This window comes from Emys orbicularis, chromosome 13 (assembly GCF_028017835.1).
Source record: "Emys orbicularis isolate rEmyOrb1 chromosome 13, rEmyOrb1.hap1, whole genome shotgun sequence".
NCBI lineage: Eukaryota > Metazoa > Chordata > Testudines > Emydidae > Emys > Emys orbicularis.
Window position 1 is genome coordinate 43,220,172 of NC_088695.1, and position 25,224 is coordinate 43,245,395.

Genomic DNA, 25,224 nt, shown 5'->3' on the forward strand with positions numbered 1-25,224 from the left:
TTAATTGATCCATGTTTGCAGTTGTAATTAAAATGTGCTTTGTTAGGCCTGTTAAAAATTTCATTTTATGTGAAGAAAAAACAGAATTTTTTGCAACTTTATATTTTTTATTACAAGTTAACAGTTAAAGTGAATTTTCAAATTAATGCTGGTTTTCACTGCTGATTTTTAATTTTATTTGTCAGTGCAGTAAAAAAAGCTTTCACTTTGGAAATCCTTTCAAAATGTGTCTTTATAATTGGGACTGTTCATTTGCTTTATCAAGATCCATTGGTCTCTGAAACAAAGTGCAGCTTTTTAAAGCTCCTAATAATGCATCAAAGCATTAGGTTTATAAAAAACTTCAGGTCCGTTCATTTTAAATTGCTCTTATTGCTGTTTCATTTTTTACTGGTGCTTCAGTCTTGAGTGCAATTTACAGTTGAAAGATTTGCTATGTTTGATTTTAATTGGTAAAATTTGAAAATGTTTTTGACATGCATTGTATTAGTAAGTAAGAATCACTGTTTCTGTAAGGCAGATAAATTGTTATAGTAAAAAAAAAAAGAGTTTTTGTGGGCAGATAGTTTCATTTTTTTCTCTCTCAATGACTTGTAAACTAAGCACATTTGATATATAAGTCAAAAGATACAGTTTTCAAACTGCCTGCACTTTCATTTCAACCTAAGATCTGAAAATCTTTCTTCCACCTACATCATCACAGTAATAAGAGCTCTTCCATCTGAACATAGTTGACAAGTTGTCATCTGAGATGACAGGAGTAAAGTAAGCAGATAATACTTGAACACACGTAGGAAGTAACTACAATAAGTAATAAACCTCCCTTTTTTCCCCTTCAAGTTTTAAAAGCCCGTGATTAGTTCTGTTCTTGTTAGGCCTCTTTAAGTATAACATATATTGTTGTTAGCGGAGAGGAGGCTTGAGATGTATGCTGATGTATTTCTACTACTGAAGAAATAGGAAGACTAGTCCCCGAGAATTGTTCTGTACTGAGTTTATGGATATCTGTGCAGTTCAAGAGTTATTGCTTAAGTGTGATCTACGCTGAAAAGTGATTCTGTAAAACTGGTACCGTCTTACGTCTGACCCTGTGCTTATTCAGCATAAAATGTATTCCTTGACATAAGAACAGCCATACTGGGTCAGATCAATGGTCCATCTAGCCCAGTATCCTGTCTTCCTACAGTGGCCAATGCCAGGTGCTTCAGAGGAAATGAACAGAACAGGTAATTTATCAAGTGATCCCATCCTCTGTCACCTATTCCCAGCTTCTGGCAAACAGAGGTTAGGGACACTTCAGAGCATGGTTTTGCATCCCTGCCCATCCTGGCTAATAGTTTTTAATAAGTTTTTACGTGTGTCACCCCTTCAAGGCCAAAACAGCTAATATGGAGTTAGCTGGATTCTGTACTGGCATGTGCATTATCAGCATAATTGTGCTAGGCCAAATGTGAAACCTAACTGAAGGCAGTGGATTTGTGTTTATTAATGGTGATGTTGCACAAACCAGAAAGAATCTGGCTTGACTTTCAGCTCTCAGGTTGGGTTGGTTTGCTATTGTGGGAAGTAGGGGAAATTTAAAAAAAAAAAAATTTTTTTTTTTACTTGTAAATTTAATCCAGAAGTCATTGAGAGCTACACGGTGCCATTTATACAGAGTCATTACGTGTGTAGAACTGCACTGTAAATTTAAAAAAAAATCACCATGTGATGCAGTTACATACAGAATCTTTGTCAAACCAGGCAACCTTTCCACATTTTGAAAATAAGATCCCTAAAAGCAATTGCTACAAAGCATAGCAAGTATGTTAGGTATAGCAGAACTTTTATGGGCATATAACAGACTATGTGATACCAATTGACAGCATAAATAAATACAGCAATAGAATTGTGTAAACAACGAATGTTTGATAGTAAGGCACAAAACTTGCCTAAATTGTGATTTGGTATTAGGTCTCTTAGTATATGAATAGCCCTTTTTAAAAGCTTCTGGGGTTTTGTTTGCTTAAACACAACTGTTAAAAATAAATAATTATTTTCTTTTCAAAAATAATATTAATCCAAAAAACAATAAGAAATTCAGAGACCAGTCTGACACTCTCCTTTTAATCCATTTTATGCATAGGTCAACGTTTGTCAAATCCACCTGTCTCTGTACTTAGACAACTGATTAATTAGCTCAGACTTCTGGAAAACTGCCTAGACTTATCTACTGGGCAAGTAAAGTTTTGCAGCCATCAATAGGTTTTAAAAAATATTTTAAATTTGAGAGTGTATTTCCTGATTCAGAAAAGCATCCTATTCAGAACTTATGAACATGCTTAACTTTGAGCATGTGCCTGTCCTGTTGACTTCAGGTGCTTAGGTACTTTCTTCAGTTGATGCCTAAGTGTTCTTTAAAGTGTAGGAGTGATAGCTCTGACTGTAGCCTCCCTTTCTAATATAAAATACACATGGCAGAGGTGAACTCATCCCAAAGATCTGCTGTTCTGGGGCTTCTGTAGATCTGCTCTATCATCCCTTCTGGGCAGCAGATACCAGGGGAGTAAGTGATAGCAACCGATAATGAATTGCAAAAGGTGGGGTGACTGATTAACAGAAAATGACTAAAAGGATCTCAGATTATCATTCAGGGTGCATGGTGCCATGCTTTATCTCCTCCACCGCTGGCAGCATCACTTAGCAGCAATTGGCTGGCCCATCACTTCTACTGCATCTCCCCTCACTGCAGCATATAAAATCTCAAGAGTGATAATATACAATGTTTCTGACTTGACACATTCAGCTAATATAATGGGGAAGTATTTTTACAATACTTATAAAATGTGATACATACTGTTGAGCGGTAGAAGAAAGGGATTATGTTAGCACTACTGTTTGCCGTCTCTTTGGCTACGTCTACACTATGAAGTAGGGGTGTGATTGCCCTGCTTGTGTACAAAAACTTGCGCTAGCTTGATGCAGACTAGCAGGAGTGTAAATAGCAGCGTAGCTGTGGTAGCACGGGTAGCAGCAGCAGAGGCTGAATACAAACCTGCAGGAGAGTAGGTACTCAGTACTGCTAAGCCATGCCTCCAGTGCCACTATACTGCTCTTTATACTCACATCCCTACCTTGTAGTCTGGAGGTAGCCTTTGATGAACAATGCTTAAATTGATTGCGTTGGATTTTCCAGTCAGTTTCTAAAATGGTTGCCTGAGTACGTTATTTACATTTAGCAGCCTTTTACATTCTTACAGCTTTTACAGGTCTTTTGCTTATTCTTTACTTTATTTTCAGTCTTCCTATGTAAGTAACTGCCTTCTTGTTTTTAAAAGTCCTCTTGTCGTACAAATTATACAAATAAGGATTAGCTCCTTAGCCCTTATTATACATGTCTTTTGAATACATAATCAAAAGTTCCCTTCAGCAAAATGTAAATGTAATGTATACAAACAGAGTCAAACTAGCTGAAAATCAAGTATCAAACCTTAAAATCTATGTAAATAATTTTTGTCTGAAGGTAGTTGTTACTGTTTAGAGCTTAGGTCCCAGGGCCTTTGGAGTGCTCTAAAGCTCTAGACATTTTTGAAAACCCGTTTGTGAGTGTCAGGTGTGCACACGTTGATGAAGAGGAGCTGTTAATAATTAAGTTGGTAACAGCTGTTTGCTTTCTCCCTGCACATCTGTGATGATGGAAAAGTTTGTTCTTTTATCCATTCTTTATAGATTATCAAGGTACTCAGTCAAAGCTGGCAAACCAAAATAATAATAATATTTATCCTGACAAGTGTTTCTGTTCTAAAATTTTAATTTGAAGCGAAAGAAGATATCAGATCCTCAGAGAACCTGTCCCCCAATGCTGTGTATATCACAAGATCTTAAAGACCGTGCAAAGGCAGAGGCACTTATACAAGCTAGAGTGAAACTGGTCATTTCAAATCCATGTATCAAATTGCTTGTAGTTCCCGTTTCAAGCAGTAATAATAAAGCAAATCTATATCTTTTCCTTTAGCGAAAGGGAGAAACGGGAGCATTTCAGATATTGCAATATATATATCCCTTTTAGTAGTCAGGTATGGCAGTGGGAATTGGAAGGATGGGCAGAGTGCACTGTGAAACAGAGGTGCTTACTAATGGTACTTTGTACTGGCCTTGGTGGAACAGTACTGAACCAGTGGAATTGCGCAAGTAAAAATACTCAAGAAAAGAGTCGCAGACTTGCTGTTTTTTTCCAACCTCTTCCCTGTAATTATATTTAATTTACTTGACTATTACTGTGTTGAAATAAAGAACTGTCTTTGTGTTTGGTCTGCATTAAACATGTAAAAAAAAAGTAAGTGATTATGATTTTTTTTCATTAAAGGGCAAGGGCCATCATCATAATCAGAATGACCATTTTCAAACTGATGGAATTGGTAAGTGTCTACTGTTTCTCTGGAGAAACTGGGACTGATTCTCCCATGCTTCTACTAGTTTGACTTCAGTGAAGTTAATGTTGATTTATACAGGTGTATGTGTTAAGGGAGGATCAGGCCCATTATGTCTCTGAAAGTCATTTATTCCTTATGTGAATTCAGCAGATATCTCAGCATACTTTAAGTAGACATTAGATAACTCCTGGGTTCTCGTTATATGCTCTTTGCATGCTGACTTTAGAACTTAGATACAACCTTGTTGCAACATAGTTGTTGCTATCATCGGTCTGACCTGTGGAAGAGGATTTGTGTCTGAAACCCATGCTATACACCACCTTGGAATGGATACAATAACCTGGGTGTGTGAGCCGATCTACACTAGCAAAATGGCTGTGTAGAATCATGGGAATCATGGTATAAAATGATAGTCCTCTAACTGTTTTATAACATAGTTTGGACTTACTTGGATATATGGATCCACACAGAGTTATAACTTACTGAATCATGATATTCTAGCTAGGTAGTCTACAGTGACTTCAGACCTATATGTATTTGTTTTTAATTTAAAAAGCATTTCTAGTCCCTATTAAAAGAGTGAAGAAGTAAACCAGGGTTGTATTGTTGTAGTGTGTGCAATTTGTACAGTTCATTTGGCCACCTTAACGGTCATGTCAAATTTTAAGTAAAAATGTATAGCTGGTGCTCACTGGGGAGCTTCTCCTTTAAATAACTCCCCCTGCTTCTTCCTCTCCCCCGCCCTCTTCCTCTGCTTTCTCCTAGTCCCAGAAGTTCACTAAAACTTAGCTTGTTTATTGGATCTGGGGAAACTTATAGAAAGAATATTGGTTTTAGATTAATGCCCTCTCTGTCTGTATCAGATGCTTCTGTATAAAGGTGAATTTGTAAAGAAGGGTCCTTTTTTGGAAGGGAAAAAAATAAGTCACTGAAGTACTTCATGTTCTTTTCCTCTCTTTGTGTTTCTTTTTTGTTTATTTTTCAGTTCAGCCCAATCCTTCTGTCCTAATTGGAAATCCTATCAGAGCGTATACTCCTCCTCCTCCTCCTCCTCTTGGACCTCATCCCAACCTGGGGAAATCTCCAAGCCCTGTTCAAAGGATAGATCCTCACACTGGGACAAGTATTCTTTACGTACCTGCTGTCTATGGAGGAAATATGGTCATGTCTGTGCCTTTACCTGTAAGCATTTATTTTCCTATTTTCTTCTTTTATTATATAGATAAAATGAACACAAGACTAGGTAGTGAAAAGTGTGCCAGCCTCTTTCATGCTTACTTGGGTTTTCCCAGCTAGGAATATGGTGATGACCACCAAGCTGCAAGGGCTTAATGATGTTGCTCCTACGAAGAATATCACACAGCCTAAAAGGCTTTTCATGTTTAAGCCATATGAGGTTTACCCATATTGAAATCGAATAAAGATGGTCATGATTAATTACTGCTGATTAATTAATTATTCTTCTTATGAGAATGCAGGAACAGTTGAGATATAATGGTCAATTATTGAAAGCTTTCTGAATAATATTGTTTCACAAGCATTAGTTGAAATTGCGGAGGAATAGAAGTGACAGTGTGGTTTCTATGTAGAAGTGTGAAGAGAGAACTGTTGTAAAGTTTCAAAAGTCCTCATCTTTTATAAAGCATAGTAATAGTAGTCCATAATAGCCCTGGGGTTTTCAGAACAGATCATATTATCATGGTAGCCTTTGATCTCAGATTTGCAAGGTATGAGGTTAGTTAATTGAACCATTGACCTACCCAGCCTTCTCCTTAGATAAAAAGAAAAGTACTGTATATACAACCTCCACCCAAACTCCCCACATTCACTAATTAAGATAATAATTTACAGGTTTGTTTTATTACTGTTTCAGTGACTTGGATTTTAAAACAAGTTACAATATTATCCATCTTTTGTATGTATTTAGCCAGTCAGAATCCAGACCTGGAAGGCCATGGATCATACTTTTATTACCATAAATATACAAGGAAAAATATAACATGTAAACAACACAATTTGAATAATACTATACCCAAATTAGAGTGGGTTTGCTTGCTTGTCTTTTAGCATGCTAAGAAAATGTGGCTTGCTGAGTACTTGGGGCTTCAAAATTGCTTCTCTTCATTTTGTGTAAGGGCCTGTCTGCACTTGAAACACTACAGCAGTGCAGGTGTAGGGCTGCAGTGCATTGCTTAGTGCTTCTGTGTTGGCGTAGGTAATCCACCTCCCCGAGAGGCAGTAGCTATATCCATGGAAGAATTCTTCCATCGACCTAGCATTGTCTACACGGGGACTTAGGTAGGCTTAAATAAACTGTTCACACCCCTGAGCGACATAGTTAAAGACAACCTAATTTTCTAGTGTAGACCAGGCCTAAGGGGCATTTTCCGATTTGCCTTTCCCTGTTGTAATTCAGGAGACACTGCAGTCAATGGAATTACACCACAGTAAAAGTGGTATAAGATTAGGTTCAGACCCTAAATATTTACCACAGACATTCTCATTGCTCTATGCAAAGTCATTTTTGAGCTATATGATAGCAATATTTGCTTTAAAGCTTGTGACTTGAATAGATAGGACTATAATCCCATGTCTCTGAATGTTGAACAGCTGAGTACTTGAACGGGACCTCTGACTGTGGCTAATTTGACTGAAAATCCAAGAGTTTATGCTTCTAGTCTTTCATATTCTCTGCATGTAAATCTGATTTTCAAATCCACGTCTGTGAAGCTTCACAGGTGCACATCAGAGTCCCCTGAAGGAATAAGCATAATGGGAGATGTATCTTTCTCTCTGGAGCATCACAAGAAGTGCATCTAATTCCCTCAGATTTGTTGCTTTATGACTAGCACACCTTTTGAAGTTGTCGTACTGCTGAACCAAAACACAAGAGGCAATAGAAGATGATTCTAGCTCACCTCCGCTTTGGGCACTTAAAATATTACCAGCATATGAAAATTGAATTACAAGCAGTTAACTGTCCAGCTGATCAATTAGAACTATTAATTTTCCTTTGAGGATTACTGTGCTGCTGAAATTACATGCCTGGTTCTGTTGTTGATAACATTGGCATTGCTATATCAATAGATTCCCCCTACTTTTTTTTTAATGGGAGTCAGTATTCCCTCCGCTCCTCTCTCCATTAGATGTAGCAACTAATTCTGAGTGACTTTACCCACAATGTTACCAAATAATGATCATCCTTGAGATGTCAAAGAAGAAGCTATAACTTGAGCATACAATGAGAATACCTGATGCTTGCAGTTTGTTAGGTTGCAGGAATTACTTGCAGAATTATACATTGATGTAGCACCAAAGAGTGTTCTAGACACTTCACTGTACAAATAAAAAGCATGTTCCCTCACCTGGAAACCTTGCAATCTAAGATTAAGAGCAGAAAAAAGTAGGTAGGGAATTGAGGAAGAGAGAACAGTAGTTACAGAAATAATGTTGTGCAGTAACATAGTTGTGCACATCTCCTGAAAGTTTCTTTGGGGATAGGATGTATGCATGCACATATAATTTCTTATACATTTGTAAATATTCACACACGGTTAACTTTTTTAATAGTTGTGTTTATGAAAATCCAATTCATGGCTACTATTTTGAGGCTTGCTATAAACCTGTGCTTTCAAATATGGGTGCCCAGACCATCTGGCAACTATAGATTACACAATCTTCTCCTTTTTTAAATAGTAAGACCACTGATTTCCATTCATTAGGTCAAATAAGTTTTCTTTTTACTAGGTTACCAGAAGTCTGCATATGATGGTTAAATTTAAATGGAATGAGAAGGCCAGCAGCTGTATCTTTGTAATGCTTACTCACTTTTTATTAATATCAAAACAAAATAATTTAAATATTTTTTTCTGTTTTACAGTTTAAGGCCTAATATATTCCTATGTACCTCCAATCAAAAGAAAAAATATGAAAATATCAGTATGTTTGAGCATATTCCACCCCCGCCCCAGGGATGGATTTTTAAATAATTAGGTCTGAAGGTCCACATACTAATAAGACATCTGCTTTCAAAAAGGAAGTATATTGGAGATAATTTGAAATTGCACAGACACAATTGGAGGAAGCACATAGCCCACAGCTGAAGTTCGGGAGTACAGGTTTCAAAGGCAAATATTTGCAAAAATCTAATGAATTACTTGGAAGATGCTATGTTTAAAGCAAATAATGAAGACAATAATTAATTAATTAATTATAATAAAATGACTGCGGCCATGTAAGACAAAAAGGCCTTTTTGTATCGTTTAGGGCAGCTTTCATATCCAGAGTAAAAAATGAGGGAGGTTGTCTGCTGCCATCAGTTAAGGATGGTTTGTCACACTGAGCATTGATGATATTCATTTCATTCTCTTTTTATTCATGGGATCGCCTTTTTTAATAAACTTCCCCACAGGGCAAGATTGAACTAATTTGATCCAGGGATGTCTTCCTTTTCAGATTTTAGGGAACGAAATGCACAGTATTTTAAAGACCCTCGATTTCACGCTTTCAAGAAGTGAATTTTATTTCAAACAGATGGGCAACTCATGGGAGGAACACAAAGGGGGGCATGTGACCTCCCCACATGACCCCCCACGTGACTTGTCCCCATCCCGCTCCCCAACCCGGGCCCCCGTGCTTTTCCTGGGAGGGGGGGGGGGAGCTTTGTCCTCCCGCTGCACCAGATACCGATTTCAGGTGAAAAGAGGGCGGCCCCATGCCAGCAGCTCCTCTGGCATGGCTTTACCAGAGTCACCCCCAGCCCTATCCTCCAGCTGTACAGACCCTAGGAGAAGCAGCTGTGTGGAAGGGCTGGGAGCGGACTGGGGGCAGTACAGCCATGTTGGAGGAGCTGACAGCATGGGGCCACCCAGCGGCCCCACGTTCTGCTCCTTTCGCTGCTGCAGTTCCCTTCTGAATGTGCCCCCCCAGGCATCTGGGGAGTGGTGTGTGACCCTTTTTGTCCCTTCTTGACACCCCCCCCCCCAGGCATCGCCTTTTAAAATATGTCCCATAACATAGATTTTTAGGTCCTTCAGCGTGTAACGTGTGGGTGGACTGCTTGCTGAGCCCACCAGAGCCCCACTGACTTTACTGGGGCATTTCGTGGACAGAGTGACCTGCCTGGTCATGGTATCTAGTTCATAGGCTACTCTGTCCATCTTTCACTAATATATTATCTAATCTGGTCTTGAATATCTGCAGTAACTGTGCATTGACCCACCTCCTTTATTTAATCAGTTTCATCTGCTTTTATTGCAGTTAGGAGAAGGGAAGGTCCCTGCCTTCTTGTTTCAGTGGCTTTCAAGTCTTATCTCCTGTCAGATGCACTTCCATGATTGCCCTCTTCCCCAATGTAGCCCTCATTGTTGGTTTATCTCACTCTTCTTCAAAAGTCTTCTTCTCTGTGACCGTTGCTACTATGCCTGAACTTTTTGGTCTTTGCCTGAACTTGTTGCTCTTTTTTCCTATCACTCACATATGCTTTATCACCTCATCATCACCACTACTATGGAGAAGTGCTTCCTGATGATGCCATAGTAATTGTAATTGACACTGTGCCTTTCCTTAAATGTACATTCATTTGTTGCATCTATTTTTTTTTTAATTACATAGGTACCGTGGACAGGGTATCAGGGTAGGTTTGCAGTTGACCCTCGAATCATTACGCACCAAGCAGCTATGGCATATAATATGAACCTGTTACAGGCGCATGGGCGCGGGTCTCCTATACCTTATGGCCTGGGACATCATTCACCAGTTAGTATAGGGCAGCAGCAACTTCAACATCAAGAAAAGGAGCAACATGAACAAAATCGAAATGGTGAGTTGTATGTTTCTTCAAATCCCTCGGCGGGTGACTTCTTGTTTGGTGACCATATCTGCAGTTCAGACAGAATATTGTGAGAAACCTGTCATTTTTAAAGTGAATTTGAATGTTCCTGACAGATGCTGAATTTGACAGCAATGGAAACTTGTTCCTCTGTTTACGCACAGGAATGGTGATCACAGGGCAGGGTTCTCCATGCCATCCCCAACTTGTGAACACCAATCCCGTTCTTCAGGGGGCTGATGGTAGTTCATTTCCCATGGCCCATACAGAACCTGTTCTCTTTCCTGAGACTCCCCACGGAGTTGGTGTGTTTTGGGATGTGGATGTGAGGAAATAGACACAAAGTTAGAATATTTTGTAAAACATTAGCAAATATATTAAGCAGAAATGGTTATTTGTGATGTTGCCTAGCCAGGAAAATAGCTGGTGTTTGGAAATACTATCTTTATTGTAGGCTTTATTATGCCTATGAATTATGTGTCTTTAAAGGGGGGCTGTGCAAGGCTGTAGACCAGACTGTAGACTGGTGGTAGTGGAGGATTCATTTCCTTGAGTATGATTTTAGCATTGGACATAACCCTACCGGAGTATCCTGAAAACCCAGGGACCCCGGTTATTGAAATGTCATTTATGATTTTTTTTCTAATATAGATGGAAAACCATTTATGTTCCAATAGGTAGGAAAATACATTGCCAATCATTGCCAAATGATTTAGGGCTTAGAATAAAATAGTCTCCATTCTGGGAATTGAAGAGTGAATCTGGAATAAAGTCAAATGTCATTGTGGTCCTATTTGAGATTTGGCTACCACTTAAATTTCTCCTTAAACTGTGATTATGATCAGAAAAATGACTACGTAAAAATGCCACCTTCCTACTCAAAAGATCTTCTCCTGATGGATATTCTGAATCATATTTGCTTGCTATAGTGACAAGCAATAGTTTACTCCATTTATCCCTCTACAGCAGGGGTCGGCAACCTTTCAGAAGTGGTGTGCCGAGTCTTCATTTAGTCACTCTAATTTAAGGTTTCGCGTGCCAGTAATACATTTTAACGTTTTTAGAAGGTCTCTTTCTATAAGTCTGTAATCTATAACTAAACTATTGTTGTAGGTAAAGTAAATAGGGATTTTAAAATATTTAAGAAGCTTAATATTAAATTAAAATGCAGAGCCCCCCGGACTGGTGGCCAGGACCCGGGCAGTGTGAGTGTCACTGAAAATCCGCTCATGTGCTTTCATGTGATTTCCCTACCATCTCACAGAATTCCAGTGATGGATGATTTTTAGGGATGGCCTTTGCTTTGGTTAAAAAGAATAATTTTCCATAGAATCATTCAGTGTTCTAATTTTTCTTAAAGTTAGCGGCTTAAAAGTTAAAACTAGAGAGGTGCTAAGTAAGGTGTTTTTGCCTTTACAAACAGAATAGTGTGTTTGTTTGGATCAAAGGTCACTGAGCTACCAAAGTTCAGGGAGGGAAGTGGTTAGGATAAAAAGTTCCTGTGTTCGGCCCGTTTCTATTTCTCTTGCACAAACCAGTGATTACTTTCTCCTGCAATAACTCCAGTAGCGCAGCTATTGAACTGGAAGAGGTACTTCGTAATGATTCAAATACCCTGTATGTTTTAACTTTTGTAAGGGGAAGGCCATATTTAGGAGGAAATGTTGTGTGTTAAGTTTCTGCCCCCTGTCATAAATGCTAGACTTATAGTTCTAAGTCTGCCCATGTCTAAGGAAAATAAACAAACATGTTGAAAATATTTGTTCGTTCTTTACAAACCTAGAAACTAATGCATAAATATCATAAATATTTTTAGGTAAAACTGAAAACAGTGCTGGACCTGAAATTAATAAAATTCGGACACCTGAGAAAAAACCTGTGGAATCCAAACAGGTCTGTTTTGAGTTATTTCCCCCCCATAATTTTCCTTCTCTTTTGAGTACTATGTATCTCACTCTGAGGATTCTATCATTTCTTCCCCTCCTGCTCAACAGGTTCCCTCCCCCGTCAGTCACCACATTTCTATCCCGGGGCAATGAATGGGATTTCCTTCAGAACCCATCAGTGTTGATCGGCGCTAGTTGTTGTTGAGTGACGATAGGTCTCTCTTCTCGTCACCCAAGGACAAGAGAAAATTTAAAAGATTTGAATCTGATTTTTTAAAAATGCTTTCTCATGCTACTTGTCCTTGCTCATGATTTTAATCCCATTGTTTACTATTTGGATTTCACTGACTACTAACATAAATAATTTTTTTTAAATGTATTGATTTGTAAATTTTAAGTCTACACATAGGAATAGCACTGAGTGTAATTGATTTTTAAATCTTTAGAAATTAATGTACCTTTTGATATAAAACTCCTATAAATGTAAATAATTCTGTTAGGAGTGAAGACTCAGAAATCTTCAGTAATTTTCTGGGAGAGTAAGCGGATAGTGCAATGTAGATGACAATTTCAGTTTTAGAAATAAAGGTGTGAGTCATATAATGGAGTGTTCTGAAGTGAAATTAAATTAAATATTTGGTGTCTGTGTCCTAGAAATAAAAGCAAAAGGCTCAACATTTGACAGTTGCCTATAATTAGCTAAATTAGATATGATCATAAGGAAGCAGCTGGTAATTCATCTCTGCAATAACAGTAGCTACAGAAAGAAATTTGATGATGGAAATGTCTGAGAGTAGTGTTTAAATATAGAAGAATAAGAAGAAAATATGGAGTGCACTTCTTAGTTTGCACCTAGTGAAATAGCTATGAAGGAATTAGTTTTCTCTCTCTAATGGGGAGAAATTTCAGATTAATAAAATATCACAAACCCTGTAAAGGAGTGTAAATAAGACGAAGCCAGCCAGAACTGTTGGCAGAACATACCTGCAGTTTGATAAATAAAGAGAAGAATATGTCTAAGTTGTTCAGTACCTTCTTTCTCTTCCTTATTCTTCCCACATTCCTGAGGTTTTGTATGCTTGAGTCCGTGTTAGATTAATTTGTTTAGTGTAGTACAGGCATAGCTTACAGGGATTTTGTTTTCTTAAGTAACTTTGAAATGTTTTATATCCTTTGTTCTAGGTTGACGTAGAAGGAAATTCCCAAAATAGAAGCCCAGAGTCACGTTCCAGCGTTGGTTATCCTAATTCTAAATTTCATCGCAAAGATAATCTCAACCCTAGGCAGCTGAATCTACATCTCACCCCTCCCCATACACAGTATGCAGTCCCCAGTCGCCACTACCAGCACCTGTCCCAGATCCCCAGGCAGCCATACCCTGTGCAACAGCAGCAAAATCTTTTAAGTCAGCAACAAAATCATTTGCCTGAACAGCAAAACCAAATACCACCCCAGCAGAGCCAGGTAGTCCAGCAGCATAATCATGTAAATCAGCAGCCTCCACAACCTTCACAACTTTCCCCTGCTTACCAGATGGGCCCCAACCAGTCTTTTTTTAATAACCCGATTCCCCACCGACCACATTCTCCTGCAGTAGATGCTGTGATTTCAGAACATCATCCCCCACCCATGTTGCAAGAAGTCAGTAACCCTCTGAGACCTATTGCACAGCACAACCCAATGCTGCCATCTCACTTGAACAACTTCATTGAAGAGAATCCTGCAGGAATGCCCATAGGGGAGACATTAGGTAGGTATCACTGCTCTTCTCCACTGATGGGAGTGCAAATGTAGCTACCCTACAGTGAAAATGAAGAAAGTATTTACTTGTCAGGGATATGGCTGTATGACTTCAAAATTATGAATTGGTCATTGTTGGGCTAGTTTCAGTAAGTAAGTAATGTGATCAGGAATAATTTGCTCCTTAGGGTGTATTTTAATATGTAGTGTTTCATTATGAGTTTCATATATACATAGTCTTTCTGGGAGATTTAAATAACCAGGTTATATGCTCTGTGATACATTATGGAGTGGTTGGTATACAGTAGGCACTTTATTAATAAACAAATTTTTGGTGCTGGTAAATTTGGAAATTCCATTGTGTACCTTCTTATCACTACTATTTTTTACATTTAATAGACCACATGGTAGAATCCTCCTTTCTGGCACCAAATGCTTTGAAAAAGGGAGGTTGGGTAAATTTTTATATTTTTTGTAAATGTTTTACAGATCGTATGCATGGAAATGTAGCTTTGGAAACATTGAGGCAGCAGCAGCAAGCAAGGTTACAGCAATGGAATGAGCATAATGCCTATCTCAGTCAGGGCAATATTCCATATCCACACCATCACCATCCTCACCTACAACATCTTCCCCAGCAACCAGTTGGATTGCACCAACAGCCAGTTAGGGCAAACTGGAAACTTGCAAGTAATACAGAAGACGAAACAGAGGCAACATATTCAAGGTATTTGTTGATTGAATTCTCAAAGTACTGTATTTAAAAACAGAACATAGCCCACCTTCACTATAATACCATGCGCAGGTGCCAGGCACTATGAGTCCTATAAAGAGCTGCTGTTGTTATGATGTTCAGTGTCAGCAATAGGCCTAGATACATTACATTATTATTAATAGGCCCTTCTCGTTGGAATAGAAAGGCCAGAAATTTTCAAGCCTTCAGAAGGATATTGATCACTGAGTTTTGTGTGATTGTTCTGGTTGGTATGTCAGTCCAGCGAGGTCTCATGTCCTTAATTTCCAATTTCCCACAATTATAGTCTTTGAAGCTAGACTTGATCTTGTGCACATTTATGTATAACGTTTTGTACGGTTTGTATTTGCCGCCAATCTGGTTGTGATATTCAGAACCTGGTACCTCAAAATGGGTGGAGCTTTAGCAATGCACTTTTTGCATTTCTCCATCTTAATAACATTTATTTTGCTAATACAGGTTCCAGGACTTGCTCAGAGAACTGTCACACCGCGATCAAAGTGAAAGCAGGGACCTAGCTGAAATGCCACCTCCCCAGTCCAGACTGTTGCAATACAGACAAGTTCAGCCCAGAAGCCCACCAGCGCTCCCCTCTCCTTCATGCAACTCAAACCACAGCGGCCACTTTCCTAACTTCACTGAAAACAACAGAGACATTGAAATGTCCAACAACCCAGCATTTCAGCAGCATTTGCCCCAAATATACAATCCCCCATTCTCACTGCCATCTGAACACATAACCCCACCTCCTTTGAAGTACCTGCAACCTGATGGATCATGGACCTATGCTAACCTACAGCAGAATCACCTAATGGGGCAGGGCTTTCATTATGGCATACCTCCATTGCCCCATAGATCACAACAGAACCCTTTTATACAAATACAGAATCATCAGCATGCAGTGGGTCAGGAGCCATTTCATCCGCTCACATCTCGAGCAGTATCTGCTTCTTCGCTCCACAGCTTAGAAGAGGTATGGGGATTTTAATACATATCATATGTATGTGGAAATACATGTCTAATAATAGTGAATTGCAAGCATGTTGTAGATTAAAAATTCATGTCTTGAATGCCTGTGAAAAAGGACAGTTTTGCAGCCACTTTCCCTCCCCTCAGACATACACCGGTAGTTCAGGGCTCTGCACTCAGCCCTTTCTTTGCTGGCAGGGAGTTACAGACTTTTGGAAATTAAGATTTGAGCCCTCATCCTGCTTAGCTCATGGCACTGGGAGTTTTTCCTTGCTCTTCAATGAGAGCAGAACAGGTTCCTTATTCCATGTAGCTGAATAAAGCTCTAAAAGTGAATTCTATTGTATTGTACCCCTTTTTGCAGAGTCAAAGAAGTTAAATGTCTTGCCCAGAGCCACAAATAGAATCATAGTAAGGGCAGGTCTACACTTAAAACCCCGCATTGGCACAGCTGCAGCGCTCTAATGAAGATGCTCTAAGCCGACGGGAGAGAGCTTCTCCCCTCGGCTTAGTTAATCTGTTTCTATGAGAGGTGGTAGCTGTGTTGGCAGGAGGAGCTCTCCCACCAACACACTGCTCACTACACCAGCGCTTAGGTCGGCATAACTATGTCTTTTCTGGGTGTGGATTTTTCACATTTTGTAGTGTAGGCCAGGGCAGAAAGTCATGATTAGAAGTCAGAAATTTCTGACTGGCTTCCCACGCCATTAGACCACCCCTGTCTGTATGAAATCTACTCCTTTGTTGCCAAGATTCAACACAATTATTAATTATTTTTGTGGGGCACAAGAGCAATGTTTTCTTTCCTTTTGATGGCTCTGCGGTAGCAATAAACTAATAAATAGTCCTTACAGATCTGTGCTGACAACACTGGTTGCTTATGTACAAGCAAAGCAAATCAATATTTAACTAGTACAAATTAATTTTAGTCCTTTGAAAACATGTGTTGAGGGAGGGAAAGGGATTGCTCTTTGCCAAATGCAGGAAAAAAATGTTTAAAGAACAAATCTTTCCTCTAAAGCTTGTAATCGGGCTCCTTCAGATAAAGGCCAGGGCAGAGTTCCATAAAGACAACACAAAGTGCTGGATGTATTTTTAACACAGATTCCTGCTACAAGGTCAAGTTTCACAGGGAGATCTGAATACTAGCAGTCATTCGAAAGCTAGTTTAGTTCACTCATTCAGCTTGATAGCTGTTTTTCTGTGCATAAAACTTAAAATAGAGTTGATGTTCTGAATCATAAAAGAAAATATCTAGTTAGTGTTTGAGATTTCATCAGCTGAGAAACTATAAGAAACATTTGAGCTGCTCTGCTAATCACTAGGCTTTGACAGTTTATCGATTTTACTTCAAGTCCACAATGTTACAGCTGGAAAAGCTGATTGTTCTCAAATTAGAGAAGATGAGTCTCCACCGACATAGTACGTAATGCTTGGTTTTGTGTTTCTTTATATAAATATACAAACTTAAAGCCATATGTTGATTATTTGTGATGATGAGGCATTAAACAGAATGGACAGTACATATACTGATGAAGTTGTGTTTTAAAGTAAATTTTTACGTTTGGATACAGACTGGTAAGTCAGAAAGTAGAAATGACCTTGTTAAATGATGCTGTGGTTAATTTATACGCCATATAAGCTTTTGGCAATACAGGTCTGCAGAAATTTAAGTTAAAACTAATCTTCTGAAATATGTAATCATGGAGCATACACTAATTATTAAATGTCTTTAACTGAAGGCTCTTAGTCACATTTAAGTTTATTTCAACAGATTAAAACTAGAGATTGCAGGGTTTGCAGAATAAACGATATTTTGAAAAAGTCAATTTCACATTTACAAGTTTTAAGTGCAAAGCACTTGGAAGAGTTTTGGATGACTTGGTGTCATGTGCCGCAGTTTCACGCAACCAGATACACCATGAACCCAATCCACCAATATGTGAGGCACATGGTATCCTCTTACAAAGGATTGCAGTGCACATGTAGGCTGCTGTCTTTTTCAAAATATCTTGTCCTGCACACTTGGCTATATCTGCAGTTTTAATCTGTTAAATGCCTCAATTCAGCAAAACACTTAAGCATGTGCTTAACTTTAGGCATGTGAGTAGTTCTGTTGAAGTCAAAGAGGTTACTCACTTATTTAAAGGTTTCAGAGTAGCAGCCATGGTAGTCTGTATCCGCAAAAAGAACAGGAGTACTTGTGGCACCTTAGAGACTAACAAATGTATTAGAGCATAAGCTTTCGTGGGCTACAGCCCACTTCTTATTTAAAGTTAAGCACGTTCTGAAATGCTTTGTTGATCTGGGACCAAAATAACCATAAATATGATTTAAGAGCCTTTGTATGTAGTGTGGTTTTTTTAATGTGAGAAAAAGCTGTTGATATTCTCTTTAATTGATGCAACTTTACATTATAAAACAAACTAAAGAGAGGTGGTAGTTTTAATTCCTCCATGTTGTAGCTTTCTATTTCTTCTGTGTTATCTATCTAATCTGGCTAATCCAAACTATTTCCTAGATCTGTATTTATAAAGTGCTATTTGTTGCATTGTCTAGGCACTTTATGCCAAAATGTTTTTGAGTGCAGTGCGACAGTTCATGGGGTATCCACAGCTGTGAGTCACCTAGTTATCCCCTGCCTCCAGTGGGGGAGCCTTGATTCTGGTAACTGGGTGTTAGCGCCCTCACACCATCAGCCTGTCAGCCACTCAACACTCTCCTCTGCAATATGCCAGCCCTGTCTTTGCCTCACAGGTTAACAAGAGGTCCATCCATTCCTTTGTGATATCCAGCCCCTGACACTGGTTGCTCACAGAAATTCAGATCCTCTGTTTGCCCCCAAAAGGCAGTGTATCCCAGTTTACCAGTTTTACTTTAAATCACTGCTACAGTATAACACACAGCACTTGTCCAAAAATGGTATATCCCTGTATGAATAATTGTAAATCACTCTACTGAGAGTAATTGAACATTATTGGGTCTCTTCAAGATTTAAAACCAGAAGAGACTGAGGGCAGCTGTATTTATGTACTGGAGTTCAAGACATACCGAACTTACACCATGGGATATTGTCAAGTAGTTTAGAGCCAGTGTTGTGATCTATCTCCCAGTTTCAAATGCTCATTATTAAATCCACCTTTCCATTGCCAAGGTTTGAAAATAGTAGCCACCATTTCAGTAAAACCTATACAAAATATGTCTCAATGGTGAAGTCATTAGAGGGTGAAATAGTTCTCAGGGAAAAGTGCTAGGCATTCCACGTCACTTTGCAATGTTTGGAACGAAACTGGACCAAGTACTGCTGAATAGGTCTTTTCCCTCTCTAAGACTCAACCTATTTAAACTCAGTGGAAAGACCCCTCCCGACTTGAGTGGTCTTTTGGTTGAGGCTCAACAGTCTCTGATGCTTTTAAAAAATTGGGCTTCCAAAGAGGAGAAGGCAATGTCAGGGAAGCCAAGTGGTATTTTATCCCCTGTAAATCGTAGCAGCTGAAATTAGACTGGTATATTCTCTCTCTCTCTCTGCTTTTTTTGGGTGACATAGTAGCTAGCAGCTGAGGGGCATAACAGGAAATTTCATTCACATGTACCTAGCTAATTTTCATTGACATTTCACAAAAGTGTCTGTTTTTCCCCTTTACCAAGTAAAGATGACTGATGTACTTCATTTATGATATTCCCATCACATGTGTGCTTTTGACAGTCAGCCTAGTGTGGTATGAAACAAATACTGATACTATCAGACATTTATCTTTTAAACAAAAGTACCATTTCTATTTTTTAAGGGAAAAAATTGTGATTTTAGTACTTCAGCTCTAAAGCACAAATGATCAAAATGTATTTATGCTAGCAAGATGTTATCTTTGGATCTTGAAAATACAGTATTTCATATTGTAGCTTTTTCCCATAAGGATATCTGATTTTTCTGTGTTCATAGACTCTGAGATAAACTGCTGGCAAGGTTTGTAAAATCAAGGTTACTATTTTATCTTTGAAGGCGTTCTGTTTTCCTTTTGCTCTTTTCTTCATTTTTTTTTTTTATCTCGGCTAGAATAAGGGCATTAGAAGGGAAAAGGCACAGTGGGGAAATGGAAAGTGTTTAAGGAAAACGTTCATGTGTCAGAGGATACTGTGTGCTATCTAGAAATTATTTTCAAGGGATAAAAAGGATCAGTGTGTGAATATACCAAGACTGGCTATAAAATAAGTAAAAGAACATTTTATAAAATAAGAGGGTAAGATTTTAAAGATTTCAGAAGGACAATCTGTGCATAAGCAAAAAGTAAAGACTACAAGGAAGACGGTTACCCCTATCAAGGTTAATTTTAAGAAACAAGGAGCCAGGGATCAGTGTTAAGAGACAGTGAGGTGTTGTAGAGATGGCAGGTATAATTTATGACTGCGGTAAAAAAGTTTGCTTAAAATAAAATCTATGTGAGAGTGTTTACAAATGAGGATGCCAAGTGAATATCTGAATCTCACAGTCCTGGACCTTCCAGGTGAGGATGAAGACATTCAAGGGAAATCAAGACCAATTAATAAATTAGAAGACAGAAAACCTATAGGCCTTTATCTGATCCATTCCAGCAGTGTGAGTAAGGCCTGGTCTACACTAGAAGATTAGGTCAGCATAACTACATCGCTTAAGGGTGTGAAAAAACCACACCCCTGAGCAGCATAGTTAAAATGACCAAAGTCCCCATGTGGAAAGCGCTTTCCATCAACCTAGGTACTGCCTCTCAGGGAAGTGGATTACCTATACCAATCGAAGAATCATTGCCATCAGCATAGGTAGTGTCTACACTGAAGCACTACAGTGGCACAACTGTGCTGCTGTAGTGTTTTAAGCGTAGACAAGCCCTAAATCTCTGGCCTACTCTCCTGCTCTTTTCCCATCCCCCCGCCCCCATTGGCTGAGCACACAGTTTCAGCATCTCCTGTGTCTACTGATTGGCGGTGCAGAGTATTTCCACATGCACATCACCATGGAAATCAAGACTTCAGACATTACAGGAGGATAGCTAAGGTCATGACTATGCAAAGACTTACGCCCATTCTTAACTTTATGCACATCAGAATTCCCATTGAAGTCAATAGGGCTACTCGTTAAGCACTTGTGTAAGTCTTTGTAGGATCAAGGTCTCAGTTTTGTCACTGCTATAGTTGGAAGAAAGAAATATGTGGGGATCAATTGCTAAATAACAGAAACGATCAGCCTGGCCAGGCTTTCTGGCTTTTTCACCTAACAGTCTCTGTGTTTATGTGCTCTCGAAGCGAGTGAGGATGAGAAGTAGAGGGCATTTTTAAAATGCCATAGTCAAGATGAATTTAACAAATGAGTTTTCACTGTGCTACAGCCTGTATTACTGACATTCTTACCGTGTGGGAAGAGGGCTTGCCACTGCTGAAGGTTTATGCATATATTTGTTCATTTTCGCTGTTGAAGCTAAGTACAAGTGAGATGCAGAGTACTCTCAACTCCCATTGCATTCACTGGGGCATGCACTCAGCCCTGTGTCATGAGGGTATGGCTAAGGTAAGCTTTTTGCTCCTGTTTTTAACTCATGTTAATTGATCGCCAATTAATCAAGTCAGCAAACACATTTGTAAATGCTAGTATAGGCATTCCACAAATGTTTGATGCAGGATACAAAGCCTGAGTATTTAAACTCTAGGTGGGTGGAGTGAGGGGTCACTTGAGATGTTAAATTTATCCCCAAACCAGGGCCAGGGGGCACAGATCCTGCTGCCGCTGTACCAGTTGCACAAGATAATAGTGCCACTGGATCTGAATGAATATGGATTTGCAGCTCCTCCCTTAGCCCACTTTAGAGTGGCTTTCTCATTCTGCCTATGTGGGGCCAGCCTGAAGATCTTTCTCTGTGGTATATAGTGGGTGCTGACCTACCTGCATATCCCTTGTGCACCAGAATGAAATGTGTGTGAAGCTTTTTGAGGAAGGATGCTGCTCTCTCTTACTTGATTGTATTTTAGTTATCATTGCCTTTTCCAGAAACTCAGGGTTTGTGTTTTAAAATCTTAAGCTTTACTATGTACTGAAATACTATAGTTTTTAGGCAGAATATGTTATGTTATTTGTATATAACTAAGTGCAGGAGCTAGATGTGTGCATAGCATTGAATAGTTCATGCATTTTAAGATTTAAATGATGTGGTGTGATGGACAGGTAATTTTCAGTTTCCCTGCAAACTTCATTCAGTATTGTCTCCTTGGAGCAGGTATTATTGGAAACAAATACTAATTGTTGTAAAGTTATCAGAGTTATCCCATTACTCCACAGGTAGCAAATAAATGTTTATAGCTGCAACAGCTTGTACATCTGCAACACGCCCGTGTTTTTATATCTGATGACCTGTGAGAGATACTTTGTCCTCTTTTCTCATTAGTCTTACCATACCCTTGATATTGCAGAGCAGTGAGATAAGTAGTAAAGAGGAATATTTCACAATTCAAAGGATGTTTTACACTGAAATCTGTATTACCTTTACATGTAGCCATATCCATATAGATCCTTTGTGTTTCTTCATAAATTAGTGTTACAGTACACACATTTGTTGTTGTCTACACCTGATTCCTTTTTGTATGTGCAGATCTGACACAAAGCTCTTTGCATCAGTTCCATTTGGTAGGTGCAAAGAGGATCTATTAAATTACATTCCATCTTACGCTCATCATTGTCACCCGCAAGTAGATGCATGTCTTGCTATTACCTTTAGCACCAGGCAGGGCCGTCCCTAGAGGAGTGAGGGGCCCGGGGCGGAAGTGACAGATTCGTCTCTTCTGGGACTGACCGCGCTGGCCAATCGCACTGGCCCGCGGGGCCCCCCAAAGAACAGGGCCTGGAGTGATCGCCCTGATTCGCCCTACCCAAGGGACGGCTCTGGCACCAGGCATTTGCTTTATCAATAAGGAAGTCTGAAATGCGTTCCTATGTTGTATAATATTCCAAGCCCGACCAAGGCAAGAAAGCATTGACTTCTGTGCAGCTGTCCAATCATTTGTTGCTATTTTTCACCTGTTTCTAAGTTTACAAAATATGACACAAGGGGAAAGTGGATATAGTAGTTTTGCCAGAGGAATCTAACTTATTCAGCAATAATAATATAGGTTTTTTTTAAACTGAGAGACAGTCTGTAAGTCCTATGGAATTGCTTCTCTTTCTATTATCCTGTGCATTAAAAATATGCATCAGCAGGAAAATCTACATCTATACATGTATTGTGCATAGTGATATGTGCCCTGAATACAGAGAGCAGTGAAATTAGTAAAGCCAATTCTGTGCCAAAGAAATCTGCATTGCATGTTGAACTAAAGCCATTACAAAATAAAATTGGTCTTCAACGTTTCCACAAAAAATAATAAAAGTAAAATTACTTGTAAATGGATAATATTTAAAACTGAAGTTAGTGGGAAGGAGTATCTAATGCACTCATTTAAGTTCAACTTAAATGTTCTGTGTATCAACTTTTTTTTTATGCCTCAGAAAAGGATTGGCTGCAACATACTCATCAAATTCCTGTTTTAAGGATTAAAAAAAACCAACTGCATCAACCTTCCTTCCTCCTTCTTTGTCTGCCAGATCTAGCTGTATAACCTCCTTTTATGGTAGATAATATATTCTGAATTCTCTGAGATGTCAGTGGGGACAAACTCTTTTTGAATTTGCATGTTACCTGTGCAACAAATAATTCAGGTTTTGAATTCAGTGGATGAATCCTGGCTCCCCTGAAGTCAATGGCAAAACTCCTATTGACTTCAGTGGGACCAGGCTTTCACCTGTTGTTTCTGAATGATGATCGGTACTATGGGCTTGCTCCTGTGCTCATACTATTAATGTTAATGGGAATTTGTCCTTATTGACTTTCACCCTATTTATTTCAGAACATTTCTCCAGTTTGTCAAAATCCTTTTGACTTCTAATCCTGTCCTCCTAAGCGCTTGCAACCCCTCCCAGCTTGGTATTGTCCACAAACTTTATAACTGTACTCTCTATGCCATTATCCAACCATTTATGAAGCTATTGAATAGATATTGATAAACACTATGAATTTTATTATATATATAATATATAATGGAGTTTAATTGCATAGAATCCTATGTGTAAGTACCTATGTTTCCTCAGGAATGTGAGACAGGCATTTCCTTTTCTTGAGAAGCAGGCATCTTCTTACATGCACAGTTGTTCTGATATGGTTGATCCCTTCCTTCCACCTATTGAATCTGGTGATTAGAAAGCAGATGCATGTGGTTCTCAACCAGGGGTATGCGTACCCCTGCGAGTATGCAGAGGACTTCCAGAGGGTACATCAACTCATCTAGATATTTGCCTAATTTTACAACAGGCTACATAAAAAAATAATAATGAAGTCAGTACAAACTAAAATTTCTTACAATGACTTGTTTATACTGCTCTATATGCTATACACCAAAATGTATTCCAATTAATTTATTTTATAATTATATGGTAATGAGTAAGTAAGCAATTTGTCAGTAATAGTGTGCTGTGACACTTTTGTATTTTCATGTCTGATTTTGTAAGCAACTAGTTTTGAAGTGAGGTGAAACTTGGGGAACACAAGACATATCAGACTCCTGAAAGGGGTACAGCAGTCTGAAAAGGTTGACCACCCCTGTGAGCCATTTGCCATGGGAGCCTCTTCTTCCCTAAAACATTATCATGGCTATTAATCAATCCTGCCTTCTGTATAACCAACAGAGATTAAAGAGGCAAAAATATAACTTGGGAGCCAGATCCTGTGTCGCTGAAAATCAGTGTAGTTTCATAATGGAGTTATCTCTACACCAAATAAAGATCTGTCCCTGCATGTTTTTACAAGCACCAGGTATTTAATGTTAGGTCAATGAGGCTACTCACATAAGGGTTTCAGGACCCGGACCCTCATGGAGCTTTTTAACCTTTGATTTAAGATACAAATCTGGAGATCTTTAAACTCTAAAAGCAGCAGCAACATATTGGCTACATTACATATCCAGGGTGTTCTGCCACCAGTGTCCTAAAACAAAAATGTCAATAGCAGCCTTCCTGTTGGGGGAATTCAAGATATATCGCAGTCAAACTGTAATTACATGGTTAGGGATTGAAGGAAAACAATGATTCAGCTATTTTTATCTACCCAAACTGACATTTTCCCTCTTTTTCTAAAGGTACTTTTTTAGAGGTGGCTCATAATTGGAGGCTTAAGTGCTCTATATTGAAAAGGAGAAAGCTAGAGCAGAGAGATTTACAATAGCTCAAAATGTCACTGCTCAGTGTCTGACATTTTTCCCTTGGATATAATACGTGCCCTGAACTCTGGAGTGTATGTGAAAAACCTTCATTCTGATGCAATTTCTCCTGCGTAGTTTGTGACAAACAGTATTTCTAAGTTGATTGTTGTTTACTGTGGCTGCTACAAAGAGAGAGTCTGATCCTGTGAGATGCCGAGCATCCTCACCTCTTGATCTGGTGAAGTGCTGGGCGCTCTGGACTCCCACTGACCCCCACGTTGCTTCAGAACTGCAGGATCACATAAGTCCTTATACAGGAAGCAGACTGACCCCAGTAAATCAAATACAGAGAAAATATTGATAGTGTCAATGTGGAAAGTA

At 38.9% G+C, this 25,224-nt stretch overlaps 1 protein-coding gene across 1 annotated transcript in view; it reads left to right on the forward strand.

The window, feature by feature from the left end:
• The window catches only part of HELZ (helicase with zinc finger), a 142,264-nt gene that overhangs the window by 106,752 nt on the left and 10,288 nt on the right, over window positions 1-25,224 (forward strand). The window contains exons 23-29 of the mRNA XM_065415542.1: window positions 4,346-4,397; window positions 5,398-5,594; window positions 10,026-10,233; window positions 12,059-12,135; window positions 13,311-13,878; window positions 14,358-14,595; window positions 15,082-15,595. Of these exons, the coding sequence (XP_065271614.1) occupies window positions 4,346-4,397; window positions 5,398-5,594; window positions 10,026-10,233; window positions 12,059-12,135; window positions 13,311-13,878; window positions 14,358-14,595; window positions 15,082-15,595 (1,854 nt within the window). The remainder of the gene's footprint in view (window positions 1-4,345; window positions 4,398-5,397; window positions 5,595-10,025; window positions 10,234-12,058; window positions 12,136-13,310; window positions 13,879-14,357; window positions 14,596-15,081; window positions 15,596-25,224) is intronic.